Source organism: Numida meleagris, chromosome 3 (genome assembly GCF_002078875.1).
Source record: "Numida meleagris isolate 19003 breed g44 Domestic line chromosome 3, NumMel1.0, whole genome shotgun sequence".
Classification (NCBI taxonomy): Eukaryota; Metazoa; Chordata; class Aves; order Galliformes; family Numididae; genus Numida; species Numida meleagris.
In genome coordinates, this window is record NC_034411.1 from 53,923,234 (window position 1) to 53,939,848 (window position 16,615).

Below are 16,615 nucleotides of genomic sequence, written 5' to 3' on the forward strand. Positions count from 1 at the left end.
GCACGGTCATTTTTCCTGAAGCAGTGCTTGACCACAGCTGCGTAATTGGGTTATCAATTGCTTTTTATTCATTATGTGCTCACTGTACTGATCAATTTCTGTCATCTTTCCTCTGTCCTTCAGTTCTCTGGCCTTTCAATTCTGTAAAACTTCTAATAGTTGTTCCACGCTTTTTTGTATAACTAGGATTCCCTTGTAGTCAGTGCTTCAGTCCTCCATTTTTTCTATCTGTTCGTATTCTGTAGCAGCAGTGTTCTGCTTTGGATTTTTGGGAAGGAAGGGTGGTTTTGTAACCCGTATTTCTGTCACCTGACATATTGGAGTAGCCCGTAGTGACTGCTGGCTGACAGCTGAGATGTGGCACTGCACTGGCACTGTCTGAACGTGACCGTCACTGGTGCTGATGCTATCACCCAAAGCAGAGCATCCATAGGTGGCTGTAGCTCAGACTCACCACACAAACTGCAAAGCCAGGCTTGCAGAACCTCCCTTGCTGTGCTGATTCAGGCAGGAGCAAAGCTATTTGTACAAGAGGGAAGATGGTATTTCTCCTCTCCATCCTCTAATTAGTCCTTTGAGTGCTTACGTATGCAGCCCCAACACCAGTGATGTCCCATTTGGCCAGCGCGCAGATGTGGGTTGCAGTGCCTTTTTTGCTCTGAGCTGTTGTGGAACAAACGGAGGAGGCACAGCCTGGAGGCAACTTTCCCATCTGCAGTGGCGTTTATCTCTCACATTGCTCAGGCTAGTGGAGGTTTTTATAAACGTGAGTGATTTGAAATGGGAAAGTGCTTCCATTTGTGTGTAGGTACTGTAGGTGTGCCTGCACTGTGTGCGTTTATAAACAAATTACATACACAGACACACATAAAGTAGCATTCACATTACATTTGTATATTGTTATTATTACCTGAAGGGATTTCACTTTTTAAAATTTTTTTTCACTTTTTGTCTGAAATCTGCTTTGATTTGTTGATTTGTAATGAAGTATTGGGCCCTGTCCTAAAGAACTGACAGTCAGAGCACAATGAAATAAATAAATGGTCATTTATTTATAAACAGCAGGAACTTTTCATGGTAACAAGGAGAAAATTAAAATCAGACATGATAAATAGTGGTTGCAGCACAGTGTTTAGACATGCTGTTGTGTGCCGCTGAGCTTCAAGAGAGAACAGATCACTGAGAGTTAATAATGATAGAAAAAGTCAATCTGTTACAAAGAACAGTTATGCTTCTCTCAAGCAGCCAGGGTATAACTCTGGGGAGAGTGGCAGTCCAGTGCCAGCAGCCCCATTTTGGGTGGTATTCTGCACCCGGTGGGAGGTAGGAGCACAGAGAAGGTGGTGATGGGGAACCGTCTTGCAGAGCAGCTGAGGCAACCAGCCCTGAAATGGGTATGGTTAGCAGCTGCAGAGGTCTCTGCTGTCCCCACACCCTCTACACAGCTCCTCAGAAGTGTTTGTCCTCTTCCTTGTTGTATCTGGAGGCAGGAGGAAGAGGAGCTTCTTTTTTTTCCAAGCCTTTCTTCCTCTCCTGCTCTTGGGATTCCCTGGGATCCCTTGCAATGAGGGCAGATTTGCTCCCCTAAAGCAAATGTCTTTTTTGGCACTATAGATTTGGCTGGTGGAAGGATTTGTACAAGCTGTTGCAACCTCTTTTTGTGATGCAGAAAGGTTTTATTAATCTATTTGAAGTGAAATGTCCATCATGGATATGAAATCTAACACTTTTCATAAGGAACGACTTTAAAAATGACCATTGTTAACCACTTCACCCTTTAAAAATGAGCAAAGCATGAATTTCTCCAAAGGCAACACTCTTCCATGTTGATTCCTGGCTGATGGTTATGTTGAGTGTATTGGCTGAGTCTTTTACTGAGGACTCCCCAAATGTGTCTCTTCCTTACCCACCTCATAGCTTAGTACAGGCTAGATCAAAGCAAGGCTTAATCTTATCTTCACAATGGGACACTACAAGGGGTGGAAGGGGAGGCAAGCCCCCATCCATTCTTTCTAGAAATGAGAGGGGTTGGTTGTTGCAGGAACAATGTGAATGTATAAGATAATTATTTACTGTGCTTCATTCCTCTTTCATTTATATAGTCCTAAATCTGATCAGGTGTCTTGGGTAAATCCAGTCCGGAGCTGTTTGTTCTATTTTTTGATTGCTGTGGGATTTTTGGTGATTGTTGGTTTTTCATTTGTTTTAAAAAGTCACTTGTTGTAAATCAGTGTGTGGTACATGTGGGGGTGTATTTGCTCCACAAGCCATCACACTGACTGCAGCAGCAGTACCTTAGTACTTAGTCCTCTGTTTTTCTAGTAGAGAATTAACACTGTTGCTTGTGTTTCTGTTTGCAGTGTTCTGTCTCTACTCCAGAAGAAGAAAAGCTTATCACCATCAGAAGGCCTAAAACCCCAGTTTCAAATGAGTTATCAGATATCAACACACAAACCAACTGGACTAAGTCACTTCCACTGCCAACACCAGAAGAGAAGATGCGGCAGCAAGCACAGGCAGTCCAAACAGATGTGGTTCCTATTAATGTGACTGGTAGGTTTCAATTTCAGTATTACATTGATTAGGAAGGGGAGGAATTATAGGAGACCCATTAGATGGTATTTTAACACTCAAATACTATATATTTGATGCATAAATTTGATGTTACTTCTTGCACCTTTCTGTGAAAACAGTATTTTGCATTTAACAGTCTTTGTCTACACTTAATGAGAAAAACTCAAAATTCCTTAAAATGAACATTAATGAAGTTAGTCTACACAGTGTGGGCTTGAAACAAAATTAGATATTCATTAAATGCAAGACAATTGACAAATCACTGTTACTGTAAGCTTCATTAAAGATATATAAATGGAAAATAATGTTTTGTAAAATATTAATGATATTCGAGATTTTCTTCTAGGATCTTTACTTAAGGAAGGTTATCAGACTTCTGTATTTTGAAGACTAAATGTTACAAAATTTGAGAAAAGAATTCTTGAGTCTTATTTTCATCAACAATAAGAGGTTTAGGTGTCAAGGAGAGTAGGGAAAGAACAGATAAGGTTAATGAGGCTGTCCTCAATTGAGACAGTTGGTGTGATAGTCAACTTACATGACAGTAGCCCACATTTTCTGCATGCAAGCTGTATATTGATTCTCCATTTTCAAAATGCTCTTCCGTTTCACTGTTGCAGAATTCTTACGCAGTGAAACTTAAATTACAATAAAGTCTAACGCTGCATGGATATTTTGATGTGTGTAAATAGAATTTGTATGAAAGTCTGAATAATCACTTTGATTTAATAATCCCTCTTTCTCTGTACAGTATCAAGATTGTTTATTATTAGTTAATTCAAATAACTGACCATTTGCCTGCCAAAACAGGGATGATATTCAACATCCAATTTCATTCAAATGCCATATGGCATTCTCTGGCTCCATGCTCACTCCTAAAATCAATAGCTTGCAATGTTCGGTCTTGTTTTGAAAGTAAGTTAGGAATTCTCTTTTTCTATGTGGTTTTCAATTTTTTTTCACATATATTTTTATAAATGATTGTTTTGCAAGCAGTGGAGCACTACTTCTCGTACTGAAGATGCCTGATTAAGCTTTAAGATGTAGTTTAAGGCTAGTGATAAACATCAGAGAGCTCTGAGAAATCAATAAGAAACATTTCCTTAAATAAACATCAGGAAATATTTGAGAGCAGCGGAAGATTATGAACACTCCACCTCTGGAAAATGAATAGAAGGAAAACATGCAGTGCTGAAATGTAACTAGAGTAGATGGCATTATCTAGGAAATGTAGGATACGGATGTAGAAGGCAGAGCTGTGGGAACAGTGAATTATCTGACATAATCAATAAGCTTGAGCATGGCTTTGATATTGCAATAGCAGGAAGACAGTTTACTTACAGAATAATCTGCCGTTTGATTTAATGACCCTGTGTACTGAAAACATATGGGGAAAGTAAATAGATGGAAAGAAAAATGGGGCAAAAGAGATCAAATAGCTGTCCTAGATTTAATTCATTGTCACAGAAAACATTTAATGCATTTACATAAGTTACACTTCTGATTTCAACCAGATTAATTCAAATGTTGTGGCAAACCTTGTGCCCCTTGCATGAGTTGGCTTGCCCCCGGAGAGTGCAGCGGTTCTCAACTTTTCTAATGAAAATAGTGCAAGTTTATTACACTTCAGCTTACTGGAATGTGTTGTGTGGCATTCATTCCTTAAAATAATGATAGTAGGAAGGCATGTAAAGCGAGGATGTGGAAGGAAGACTATTCTTGCAGTATGTGAGCTGGTTTCGGGGAACTTTTGCCTTGAAATAGCTGTATTGCTGCTTTGCACTAAGACAAGTGAGAAAAACAGAATGAGCCCCACACATACAAAAAAAGCTGCTGTCCTTGTTCCCCTTTAAAAAGTCACAATCTGCTCCGCTCCTCTGCTCTCCCACACTGTGAGTAGTTCTATTTTGTGAAGTTCCTTATGTTATTATGTGAGGCATGAAAAAAAAAAAATGACCAAAAATTCTGTGCCATTTGTTAAATGTGCAGAGGAACAAACCATGGCTGGTTTTTGTTTTGATTTGGCTTTTTCCTTTGCTTGCTCTTTTTCTCACTCTCCCAGAAGAGAGGTCAAAAAATTTCCATTTATTACTCCTGGCATGAAATAAAATGTTAACCTCAGAAGAGGCAACAGCATTTTCAACAGTGCATTAGTAATGATCCTGCTACAATGGCCTCTCACGTGGCTGTGCAACAAATGCTCCGCTAGTTCAGCTTTCGGGGCTCCTTGGTAAACAGATTGCAACTAATACAGTGGTAGTAAAAATCTGTTGGACAGCCTGAAGGAGCAGGGGCACTGCATTAGGCTAACAAGCTGCTGGCTGGACATCCAATTTGTAAGATACTTCAATCTTTGAGGGTGGCTGGGCTGAACTTATTCTGGCCTGGAAGGAGTTGGGCTGAATTTTCAGTGGTGGCCAATCTTTGCTTTTACATATCCTGTGGGTTAAAAGATGTATAATGGTGTCTCTTGTAGTGGGTTTTCTGGAACTAACTTTCTTTCCAGATGGAGGAGTCTGGTGGTGGTGGAGGTGATAGGCAGCAAGCTGGATCCTGGAAAACATTTAAGCATTTGCTTGAGTCCTACTTGACTGACTTCAGTGAGATTTAAACATATACTTAACTATTTCCAGTGAATCCAAGAAAACTGACTAAACTGTGTGAGGGAGATCTGAGTAAACTAGATCAGGAACGTTTAGATGATTTATTACAAACCCAATGGAAGAAAAGTATCTTTAATATGTTAACATCAGTATTTTCTAAAAACGAGATAACAATGAAGAGTAGAAAAAAGACTGAGACATTCTTATTTTGATTGTTGACTTAAGAGTTTATTGAAGCAGCTACTTTGAAATTCTGTAAATTTGCACAGTGTCTTTCAAAAAGCTGTTTTGAAACCATGTGAAGAAGGGTTGGTTGAGTTAGCTCTTTGTTAGCACAGGGAAGAAGTTAGTGTGGATCAGCTGACACAGTAACTTTTCCCATGGTCATCCTGTTGATGTGTCTCAAACTATGCATAAAAGACTCTCTCCTTGTTTGTACCCCTTCTACTTAGCATTTGCATAGTATTTTAGTCTAGGGTATTCAAAGCCAAATTTAAATTTCCTTGCAACTTACTGTCTCAGGCATAGTCATTGGCTTTGAATGGATCAAGATATGTTTTAGAGTTACCAAACATTGTCTTTTGAATTCTTTAAACTCATTATAATGTGGCCAGTTATTATCCTGTATGGAAGGATTATCTAGTAGTCCCAGCTCAGACTCCATATGGGTGATAACATCATAATAGCAGTAATGCCCCAGACAGTGGATATTTTGTCTCAGTATTTTAGGGCTTATATGAAGCCCGTGGGATTCCTCCTCCCTTAATCTGCCCTCACTTCAGTCAATCAGAAACTCAGATGAAAGTGACACTTCTTTGTTGATGCAAGGATTCTGCCCAGTATAAGTGCACTTCATGGGAGAACAGCACCCATTAAAAAAGAGTCAGAGTCTTTATATTTATGATATGGTGATTGAAACTGCTTTGTATTTTTCCTTGTATTTTCATAATTCCGTATGCTATGCTTTACTTTATGACTGTATCTTTAACTGTTTTAGTGGTTTTCTACATTATCTGCATGACACACATCATTCTGATGTGTAGTCTACTAGGGGTAATATTTATGTCATATTAGTTACTGTGCATTAATCACTTTTAAGAGGTAAATAATTTGGTCATGAATTTTCAAGAAAGCATGAAAGGCAAAAAAAAAACATACATGTATATTGAACTTTTTCTGCATTTAAATTTTAAATAGGTCATCTAAAGGACACTTTAGATGTTTTGTCACTGCTTTAAAATGTTGTAACTTCTAGTAGGGAGACTTAGGTGTGAGATTGGGGATGAGTAGATTTTTAGAAATGTAAAGAATTGTCTGAGCTCTCAGTCTGGAGGGCAAATTTTATCTTGCTACTTGTAAAATGGCCAAACTATAAGCCTCTAAATAAAAGTGAATTCTTAAAGAAAAGCTGCTCAACCTTAATGATAGTGGTGCTTCTGGGTCCCATTATGATACAGCCCGTGGTCATCATAAGGTTTTATCTGGCAACATGCATTTACACATTTTTTTCAGCTCTTGCCGTTATATATATGTGTAATCATTTATAAAATTTCACTTTTAAGCAGCTTCCGCTCTTAACTGAAATATTTATGAGATCCTAAAATCAGTTTGATCTCTGCATGCTCCATTTAACTTAATTGTATTTGTGTTAAAAGATCACCACCAGAAATACGGTACACTTAACAGGTTCAGAGCAACTTGGAATGAGAAAGAAGTGTCTTGAGTGATTTAATGAGGGAGGTCTGCAAGGAAATTGTAATAGCTGTTGCCAATAGCAATGTCTGTTCCTGTATAAACCATTACGATCTTTCATTTTCGTGAGCAGATTTGCTTTTTCCACAGCTCAATATTTAAAACAACAACAACAACAAAAAAAAAACCCTCCATCTTCTGCAACCAGCGAAAAAAGAAACAGCAACAACAACAAAAAAAAAAAAAACAGCCAACAAACCCACAAATCCCATAAATTAGAGGGCCAAATTATAGCAAGGATTCTGTTCAGCTATGGAATTACAGCTGCTTTCACCAGATGTGAATTAGACTCAGGGGAAGTCAAATTCCTTTTGAAACCTGCAGTACTGAGCAATATGTATGCATGTCTAAAACCTTACTGTGACAATGTGCTGTATCTTTTCCTTCAGTGTAAACCTTCACTGTAGGATCAAGCTAACATCATTTATTAATGCCTTTTTTTCATTTCTACAACAAAGCTAGTGGAAGAAAGTGCATGATGTCAGCGTGCTTGGAAGTAATGTTGCTTTGCTTATTCTACCATGTATTAGGGGAGAATTTCGACCGCCAAGCCAGCATTCGGCGGTCTCTAATTTACACAGACACGGTGGTAAGACGGCCGAAGAAAGTCAAAAGGAGAAAGACTATAACAGGAATCCCTGACAACATACAAAAGGAGCTAGGTATGGCTCATCAGAACTGTATTCCATCCACTGTTCATTGTCACTGCTTATCATTACTCAACTAATAACATTACCAGTGCTCATGAAACCAATACAGTCTGATAGCCGATTACAGTTTCAAATAAGCAGATGCCTCCTTGCCACCTGGAAATAAGAGCCTTTTATAAGTGTGCTTCCTTCTGCTGAAGGGAATGTGGTATTTGGAAAATGGCTTACTGGTACAATGGAAATCTACAGGGGTGTAAGTTTTATGGTCTTTAATGCCTTTCTGGATATGTGGTCCACTCCCCTAAAATGTTCACTGAAGCAAAATTGAAGTGGGCCGGTGTTTCAGCTTGCAGAGTTATCCAATGTGGTAAACCAATTCAGTGATGCCTTCCTGGATCTGCTGAGAGTTGCATCAACAGTGAAAAATCTGTAAAACTTCCAGTTTAGTTTGATCTACTAGGCAACCACTTAAATGTCAACATTACTTGATTTCAAATAATTTACACGTTACCATTACCTATTTCATATATCAAAGGAAAAATGCCGAATCGGTCACACTTACAGTACCTCAGTCTGTAAGAATGTCTTAAAATAGTCTGGCAGAACATAACTTTTTTTTTTTTTTTTTACATGTGGTATCGTGTCATGTATTGACTCTTTCAATATGTTTCACTACTTTGCGCTTTGCATCTCTTAAATTACATTTTTGCTTTTTTGGTTCTTTGTCTAAACTTTTCAGAAACAAAATAAAAAATACGTAACGTTTCTGGATGGATTTGAATAAGATAGAGAGCTAGGCATAGAGAGAGACTGAATATAAGCAAGTACGTGAGGAGTGGTTTGTGTCTGGAACTGTGCTCCATCAGCATCTGTAATGAAACAGTGCCTTGCCATGAGTATCTTCTGTCTGAAGAGAGAAAATTCACTTGTCTTAACCCTGTATTAAGTCTTCATGTGGCAGCTTGAAATGTTGTTACCATTGGATCTCACACACGATTTTGTATCTAACTGCTGCTCTGAAATTTGTCCAAAGCTGTGAGGTGTCTTCATCCATATCTTCTTGTGGGATGAATACTGTTTGATGCCTGCCACTGGAAACTCCAGAAAATGTGGGTTTCCTTCCTCCTGTCCATAGTGGGCCTTGCTGCCCACAGTTGACCTTGCCATCTGGCAGGAGACACTTTCCAGACCTAGAGTCCTCCTTAAGGTTGAAATTTGAATTTCTTCCCTAAGAATAGTGTTTTATCAGCCTTGCAGTCAGCTATAAGCAATCTCAAGAGCTAAAGTAGACTTGTTTTAACCAAAAAAGCTGCATGAAACGTAACAATAGATTATTCTAAAAGGCTACTTTTTCCCCTTATAGGTCTTCTGTTTGAGGTAGCTTCTCAGATAGCATGTTTACAGCTAGCAAAGGGATAGCAGAGGTAATCCGCATCTTCCCTTGTCTATTAAGGTGTTCAGGATGGATGCTTTTTATATTCCATTTTAAACTCAATTTCTTTGCTCTTTATCTAGAGCTGAGATGAAATGACTTTTCTTCTTGCGTTCCTTAAAAACCTTTGTGCTGTTTACCATGCCAAATTGACACTGGGTATTGCTTAAACTGTAGATTTTCAGGATTGTTGCAGTCTTACTGAGGCTGGTGTGGTATTCTGATAGTGACATACATACCAAGGTCATAGTTTTCACTTTTCAATAGAGATTATCTGTGACATATGTAGGACCTACCTCGAGGGCAGAAAGCAGAGAAAAGCAGAGCAAAGCGGAGTTCTTTGTTCCAAACTACTTTTTGTCACTTGTAGAGGTTCCCAACGCTCTTTCAGGCACGTGAATTTTGAAATGACCGACAGCTGTACTTCTGTGGATGTGAGAACGCTTCATGCTGACAGCATTTCTAAAGCTTAGAGGTTATGTTTGTGACCAATTCGAACTGACAGTGCTTGAAAACATCATTTGTAATTTATCTGGTGAAATGAACTGAGAATGCAGTTGGCTTCCATGTTAAAAAGAAATCTTCAGTGACTATCTTAAGAATTTGTGACTTATGCCTGTCTGTTTGAAAAGGGTGACAAGTTCTGTGGTCATGATTTTGTTCTTTCATCTCATACTGAGCACATTTCATGTAGCGCTGTTTGAAGGTTTTCCTTGGCTGCTATTTGAAGTTGCGGAAATACTAGGGCTGACAATATCTCACTGTAGGAGCTCTCTCTGTCCAGTTCACTGGGCCACAACCGGCAGGCATGCAGTGTTTTAGCCATCTGCCCTACTGTGGAAGTTGGCCTGAAGTAGTTTCATGTTGCTTCTGTGGTGGCTGTGTAGTGTCCAGACAGCAAAATATATACCAGGAAATCTCTCTGATGGCAGTTTGCATCCTGTTAGCATATTGCTTTCCATCACTACAAACAAAGTGTGTTTGGAAAGAGAACAGTTATCAGTGTCTTCATCTTATAGATGGGGAAAGTAGGCATGCTGCAGTAAAGGGTCCTTGCTGGAGTCATCCACCAGGCCGGTGGCAAGGCTGGGAGTAAATTGTCTCACTCATCCTTGTTCAGTGCTCTTTCTGCCTTTCCTCTCCTGTCACTCCCCAAATATTTCTGTAGCTGTCCATTCCCTATTTCTCTTACGCTGTCCCAAAACAAACACTGAGTTGTTTTAAAACATTCCACAGTTCATTTGATCGGAACAAGGATCCGGACTAAACTCCAAATCAAGCAATTGTATTGTGCCTATTGACATTCTTCCTGTGGTTTCAGCTGAATAAATCTCTTTGTTTCTCCTCTAAAGCATTGCTGTGAATGGCTATAATATTTACACAAAGATTAAAATCCCTTGGTACACCAGAGTTGCTGTGCACGGGCTGAATAACCAACACATACAGCAGATTCTTGTTACCTCTTGTTTATTCTTCAGAAGGAAGCAGAAACTTGAGAGAACCTCAAAGCTTCAACCAAGCCTGAAATATTTTCCTTTCTTGCTACAGAGCCTGGAGGAGTTTCTACTGGGCCAAGCTGCTGGGGTTCTCCCCTGGCTGCTTTGGCCCCTTTGGAATGGGAAAGATCAAACAGAAGAGAAATCGTGTGCTGATTGCTGGCACGAGCTCAGTGGCCATGGTACCCTCACAGAATTTAGCCAAACATACCAAAAGGAATCATTAATGGTACTCATGAAACATGTACTGAAAGTATCTTTAAAAATTCTTACATTTGGGCATTGCGTTGCAGCCATGTTGTCATGAAGAGTGTTCCAGCAATGAACCATTCTCTCTGCTGAGCACAATAAATGCTGTATCAGTAAAATGCAACATGGTGGACGGGATTCTGAGGCAGATTAAGAGTATTAGATGCCTACTCATTTCAAGATGCCAGTTATTCTCTAAACAGTTATTGTCTAACAGCAGAAGCATCTCAGTGCTGTTTAGCAAAGCAACACCAAAATAAGAGGAAAGAGCAAAGTATTCTTTCTCTGTCAAACACAGGAAATTAAAAAAAAAAAAAGTAGTTTTGCCTACTTCTGAATTATCTTAATTGTCTTATAGAACAGTATTCAATAGAACATATATTCAACTCAATAATTTATATAGTCAATGGATTTAGTGTTGGATTAAAGCTTCAGAGAGGCCAAGAAGCTTTCAGGTGGTGTTTTAGTTTACATTTTTGCTCAGTCTCAGTTTCTCTGCTCTGTTCGCACTATCCATCACCTCTAGCTCTCTTCTTCAGGTGTTACCTTTAATAGAAGCCAGCATGCTCCCTTCAGACAGGGTGTTTCCCTTCTGTTTGGTACAGATGAGCAGCTATGTGGGAGGACCTGTCGCAGGCCTTGCTCATTTCTCAACTCCTGATAGTCTTCAGCTTCCCTCACATGTTCCAGCTCTCCAGATGGAAATAAAAGCAGCAAGATGCCTTCCTGTTCCTCTGGTCCCTTCTCTGTATTTAGTGTTCTAGTTTCTGTCTCAGACTGACTTTGAATTTGCAAAGCTACCAAGTCATCTTGCAAGTGTTTTTCCAGTGGTCTGAATCAATGCAGTCCCAGATAGCGTTGAATGGTTTCTGCTGACCAGGACTCGCTGTCTTGCAGGAGGAGCAGGTCCCACAGTATGGTATTTGTTCTGCCACACACAGAGCAGTTCATCTTCCAGTAATCACGCCTCACAAAAACAGCAGGGAGGAAAACAGCTTCAAGTTTTCTGCCTTTAGATTTCTTCTTCCTCTGCCAGGCATCTTGCTTTCTTTCTTCTAAGGAAAGTTTCTGTCTTCTTCATTTTTAAAAGAGGGTCTTCGAAGTTCATGCTTTGCGTGTACTTCCCTTGAATGATTTAATTACTGTTTTTTACCTTGTGGTGTAATTCAGGACCTTTATGGCTCTGTGATTCTTTACTCCATCTAGTGTTTTTTCCCTTTTTTTTTTTTTCTTCAAGTGAAAGGATTCAGAGGGTCAGAATGACCTCACATGCTTATTTCCCTACCTCCCCCTTTCAGTAGCTCACAAGAGATTGCCACCTGTGAAGCCTCCTGTCAGTCATCAGGGGGATGTGACTAACAGCTGAATGACTCTTCACTTGCTTTCTGGTGGCACAGCTCAGAAAGCCTGTTGTTACCAGCCAGCGTCCCAAGTGTCACTTGGGACTGCTGAAGCTTCTCCTTTGAAATGTTTTGGAGGAAACTATTACATCCTAAAAAAAATGTGAGTATTTGTATCCGTTTCATCTTTGAGAACTCAGCTATTCTCTTGGAGACTCGACTGATAGTCTTTTCTAATGAGTCCCTTAGGTACTAGCAGACATTTAAGCTATAGGTCTCACAGGTAAAAGTCAAAGAAACTAGTGGTCCTACAGGAATACTACTTAAGGATGCAGCTGTTCAAGCCAAGTAATTCTGCATCCTGATTCAAATTAGAGTTTTAAACATTCTTTGGAGAGAAACTCTCCATTATTTTGCCTTTTAGATAATACCAGTTTTGTAGCTGTAGTTTCTCAACCTTGTTTGTCTTTAGCACTATTCAAGCAGAGTATTACGGAGTAAGCAAATATGATCCGCTTTTGGATAATGGGGAACAAAAGACAGCGATGTCAGGGATATATTGTTTACCAAAGGCTGGATGTTCTGTTAGTTAAATGAACAGAACCAATGAAACTTCAAATTCCCTGTATTTTCTTCAGAATTCTCCCTTGCAGGAGAATATGCAAGATTGCAGGATAGTTTTTTAGCTGATAGGGTGGAAAAGTATTGCAGGATACTCTGCAACATTTTTCTCCCCTCTGAGAGATTACAGATGCATGGAGCACAGTCAAAATTCCTAAAATTACCATGAACCTGATGTACTTGTCTGTTTCTTGTTGAGCATCTGTTAAAAATCTTTGGTATGAAAACACTAGGGTAAAACAGTTCTCTGGCTTTTTTTTTTTTTTTTCTTAATTTTTGTAACATTTGGGAAGTAGTGGTGCCTGAATAGTAACTTGGCCAGGTCGCCAGGTTTGGAGTATTACTAGGTGGGGCGTGAGAAGAAAAGATGAAAGGAACAAATCTAGGAATGTGCCTGTGGCACAAAAGACAAGTGCTTGTAGTAGAAATGATGAGTCAGAAGTAGTCTCGGAAGAGAGATTGCTTCTATATACTAGTTGAAACAAGTGATACCAACTGTGATAACAGCACACACTTTATCCTCTCAAATCCTGTTTTCTACCCTCCTTTCAATGCACAGGACCTTTCTGCTGCAGCAGGCTGCTGGTGCCACCAAGTCTGCCAGAGTCACAGGGAGCCTTCTGTAGCTGTATCCAGCCCTAGGGATTACATGCAGACCTGTTCTTTTTTCCATCAAGTTTGCACAATCAGTTGACGCTGTCCCTGTCATATCCAGTTACCACCAGAGTCAGGCACATGCAGGTTACACCAGTTTTCCCTATCTTGAATCAAGTGCTTGGAGCTGTGGTATGCATTTGAAACTCTTTTCTGTGTTCTTATGCAAGAGATGTTAAATAGATTGTATACTTTTCTTGTTCCAGATACTGGACGCCCTTTGTTTGCTGCCATGCTCTATACTGAACATGTGCATTAGGGAAGAGCGTTTGACCTTGAGAAGTCACTTCAACAGATTCAGGTCTCCTGTGGTGGACATAGTGCTGACTGCAGGGCTAATGGACACAGGATAAAATGCAGACAAGTATATTAACAGTTTTCAGCCATGTTTATCATACCACCATATTGCAGCCAGTTCTGACTTCATTGTGTTCAGCATCCGCATCCTGATGTCCATTTCTGCAGTATTTTTTTTTTCCTGCTGTTTGTTCCAACTAGATGCGTTCATAGATGATATTCTTTAAAAGCTCTGAGTGAATTCCAGCACTTCGGTGTTGCAGAAATCTGGAAACTTCTGACTGTTGCTTAATCAGAGATTTTCTGATAAAGGTAGCAATTTCAGATTAATATTCAATTAAAAGTTTGAGCTATTCCATAGAATGGGTTTGTCCATCTTCTAACTGCAGTACCACCAAGGGCAGTTTGATTTCAAGAATTTTTGGAAAGCAAACAAACAAAAACAGCTTACTTTCTAGTTACACTAGTAGAAGTTTTTTCAGTGTATTTGGAAATGGCAAAAAAAAAAAAAAATCCTCCCTACTCTACTTTGGATTCAACCAAAATCTTAAAACCCTCAACGTTTTAAAAGAGCACTTGAGTCCTCAGTGATCCTGTTTGTTTTTGAACCTGCTTCCCTGCAGATTTCTGATGTCCATCTACAGGAAACAGAACTGTATAAAGAGCAATTGTTATCATATAAAGGGCAAGTAAATCCTCATTGGTTTGTTTGAGATTGTGCATACATTTAAAACCAAAAATAAAGGTGGAATAATTTCAGAATATCCTAAAATTTCTACAAAAAATATTTCAAACCTCAAAGCTAATAGCACCAACCATGAAAAGCCCATTTGCCAAACACATCCAAATAATGACAGGATCTAGGCTGTAGTTTATGCCTCTAGGACTGGGCTCTTTTGCCCTCTCTTGGCAACCAGGGTTGTCAAGTTTTCGTGCTGTTGAGGCAATTTATGTTTCCATGGATGCATTAGACTGGACCCAGGCTACATCTGTGCCAGTAATAAGCGCAGGGTAGGGGCTGGTGCTCAGCAGTGTCCTGCATGCGCTCACGTGGCCTCCTCATTAGCAAGCTGCTCAGGCACAGCAGGCGTGTGGGTACAGTCATCCATATAGGAACAGAGCTTGGCTTGGATAGGCATGAGGAGTCCTTGGCCTCTTATTTAGTAGCACAGGGGTTTTAGATATAACGCTATGGTTTAATTTTGTATTTCACACATTTTAAAGTATAATTTGTATTTGCAATCAATGTCACAGTAGTGCATTCTAAAACTCCTGCGTTTGGAAGAAAGAAGGAAGGAGGTTTACAAGTTCAGTGTTGTGCTGCTTTGCCAGTTGCCTTCCATAGCAGTAACTTTTCAAACAAGCATAAAGTGTCCATGTATGTTAAGCTGGTTGCGAAGTGGACTGCTTTTAGTTTCCCTTGTGAATACGTATAGATGATGTGCTGAAATGAGGTTCTCTCAGCCTCAGGTCGGTATTTATTAAATACGTAGTGCTTACTGCTTTGTTCTGCACTAGCTCCCTCGTTCCCTCCTGTGTGTGCATTGTATGTATTTCGGAATGGTAGGAAAAGTACCCCACCTTTGTGGTTATTAATGTAACTTAGTACGCAGTTGCTTATTACAGGTGTTACTCATTTGCTAACAGTTGTCATTAGGGATGTCACAGCTCCTGTGTACACATGTCAAAATTAGACATGCATAATGTCTACTTTGATAGTTTTCTCTCTCTTAACCCAAGGGAGACGCTGATACTTTAAAAAAAAAAAAAGAAAGATTGAAAGCAAAAATAAATGATGTTTCTTACTGTACAGTTCTTAATGACTGTACAGAATACGAAAATACCTAGTTTGATTGGCTGCAGTAGTCCATCTGTTCTGACAGTGTCTTAGATTAGATTATCCAAGACGTTCGCCAGCATCTGAGTATCTGTCTTTGCTCTAAATCTCTACAAGAAGCAGCAAGAGGCTACGTTTTCATGAGAGTAAGAGAAATCTACACAAAGCAAACTAAATAGGCTTCATGCTGCTAAAAGACTTCTTATGTGCCTAGGGAAAAGAAGTAAACAGTCTTTTTGTGTGTGCTTCTTTCGGTGTAGTCTTTTCAGAGCTCTCTTTTCCTTATCCTAAATGCCTCTTGTGCTTGTCTAGAATAAGTATAATTAAATGTCTTTTAAGTGGTGTTTAAAGCTGCATGATAGGAATACCTATCCTCCTGATCCAGTTCTGTATAGTGAATACGAAAGGAGTGCAGTTCTGTGGAGTATGCTACTACATTGCTCCTGAGAGTAGCATTAAGGCGGAGATTTGAAATAACCAATTTTCCCTGCAGTGACATACGCAGTATCCTTACAAGCATCTCCAGCAGCATGGCTGCCTCTTGTGTTTGCTATTTATAAAGTAGTGCAACTGAACTGAAAAGCAAGAGCCTTATGCAGACTGATTTTAAAGCTGTTCTCTGATTCTTGATTTTAAAAGGTAGCTAGCTACCCATACAAATGTAAATTTAAGAGACCCTCAGGATTCTTTCTGCTGACCCAGGGATAACTATATCTTGAATTAAAGCATTTTTTTTCCATTGTCCTCAGAGTTTGTTTATGCCAATATGTGATTATTATATCATTAAATAAAGTACAGTTATTTTTGGTTTTCTGATGGTGCTGAGGTTGAGACAGTATTTAGTGCTGGTTGTTTCTTATCCCATCTTATTAGAGATTTTTCTTTATGATAAATAGAAAGCAGTTGTGTGGAGAAATGTTATTTAATGGTTTTCTTTGTAGTGTTTTTTTATAAATGTTGTTATAGCAGACATATTATTTGTGGTAAAACAATGCACATTTCAATGTGTTAGCCTCTTTGTAGAAGAATGGCAAGACTTGGATAGCTCTCCCTGTCTGCTGAACGATTTTTCTGAAGTGCAATACTTTTAAAAGGCAGATTTGATTATTC

The 16,615-nt window shown here is 39.3% G+C and overlaps 1 protein-coding gene across 8 annotated transcripts in view; it reads left to right on the forward strand.

Moving 5' to 3' along the window:
• NHSL1 (NHS like 1) overlaps positions 1 to 16,615 on the forward strand; it is a 163,602-nt gene that overhangs the window by 134,667 nt on the left and 12,320 nt on the right. For 5 of the 8 annotated variants that reach the window (XM_021390707.1, XM_021390708.1, XM_021390711.1 and 2 more), the window contains exons 4-5: positions 2,361 to 2,553; positions 7,460 to 7,591. In XM_021390707.1, coding sequence (XP_021246382.1) covers positions 2,361 to 2,553; positions 7,460 to 7,591 — 325 coding nt within the window. The remainder of the gene's footprint in view (positions 1 to 2,360; positions 2,554 to 7,459; positions 7,592 to 16,615) is intronic. The other 3 variants (XM_021390709.1, XM_021390710.1, XM_021390712.1) reach the window with 1 other exon arrangement.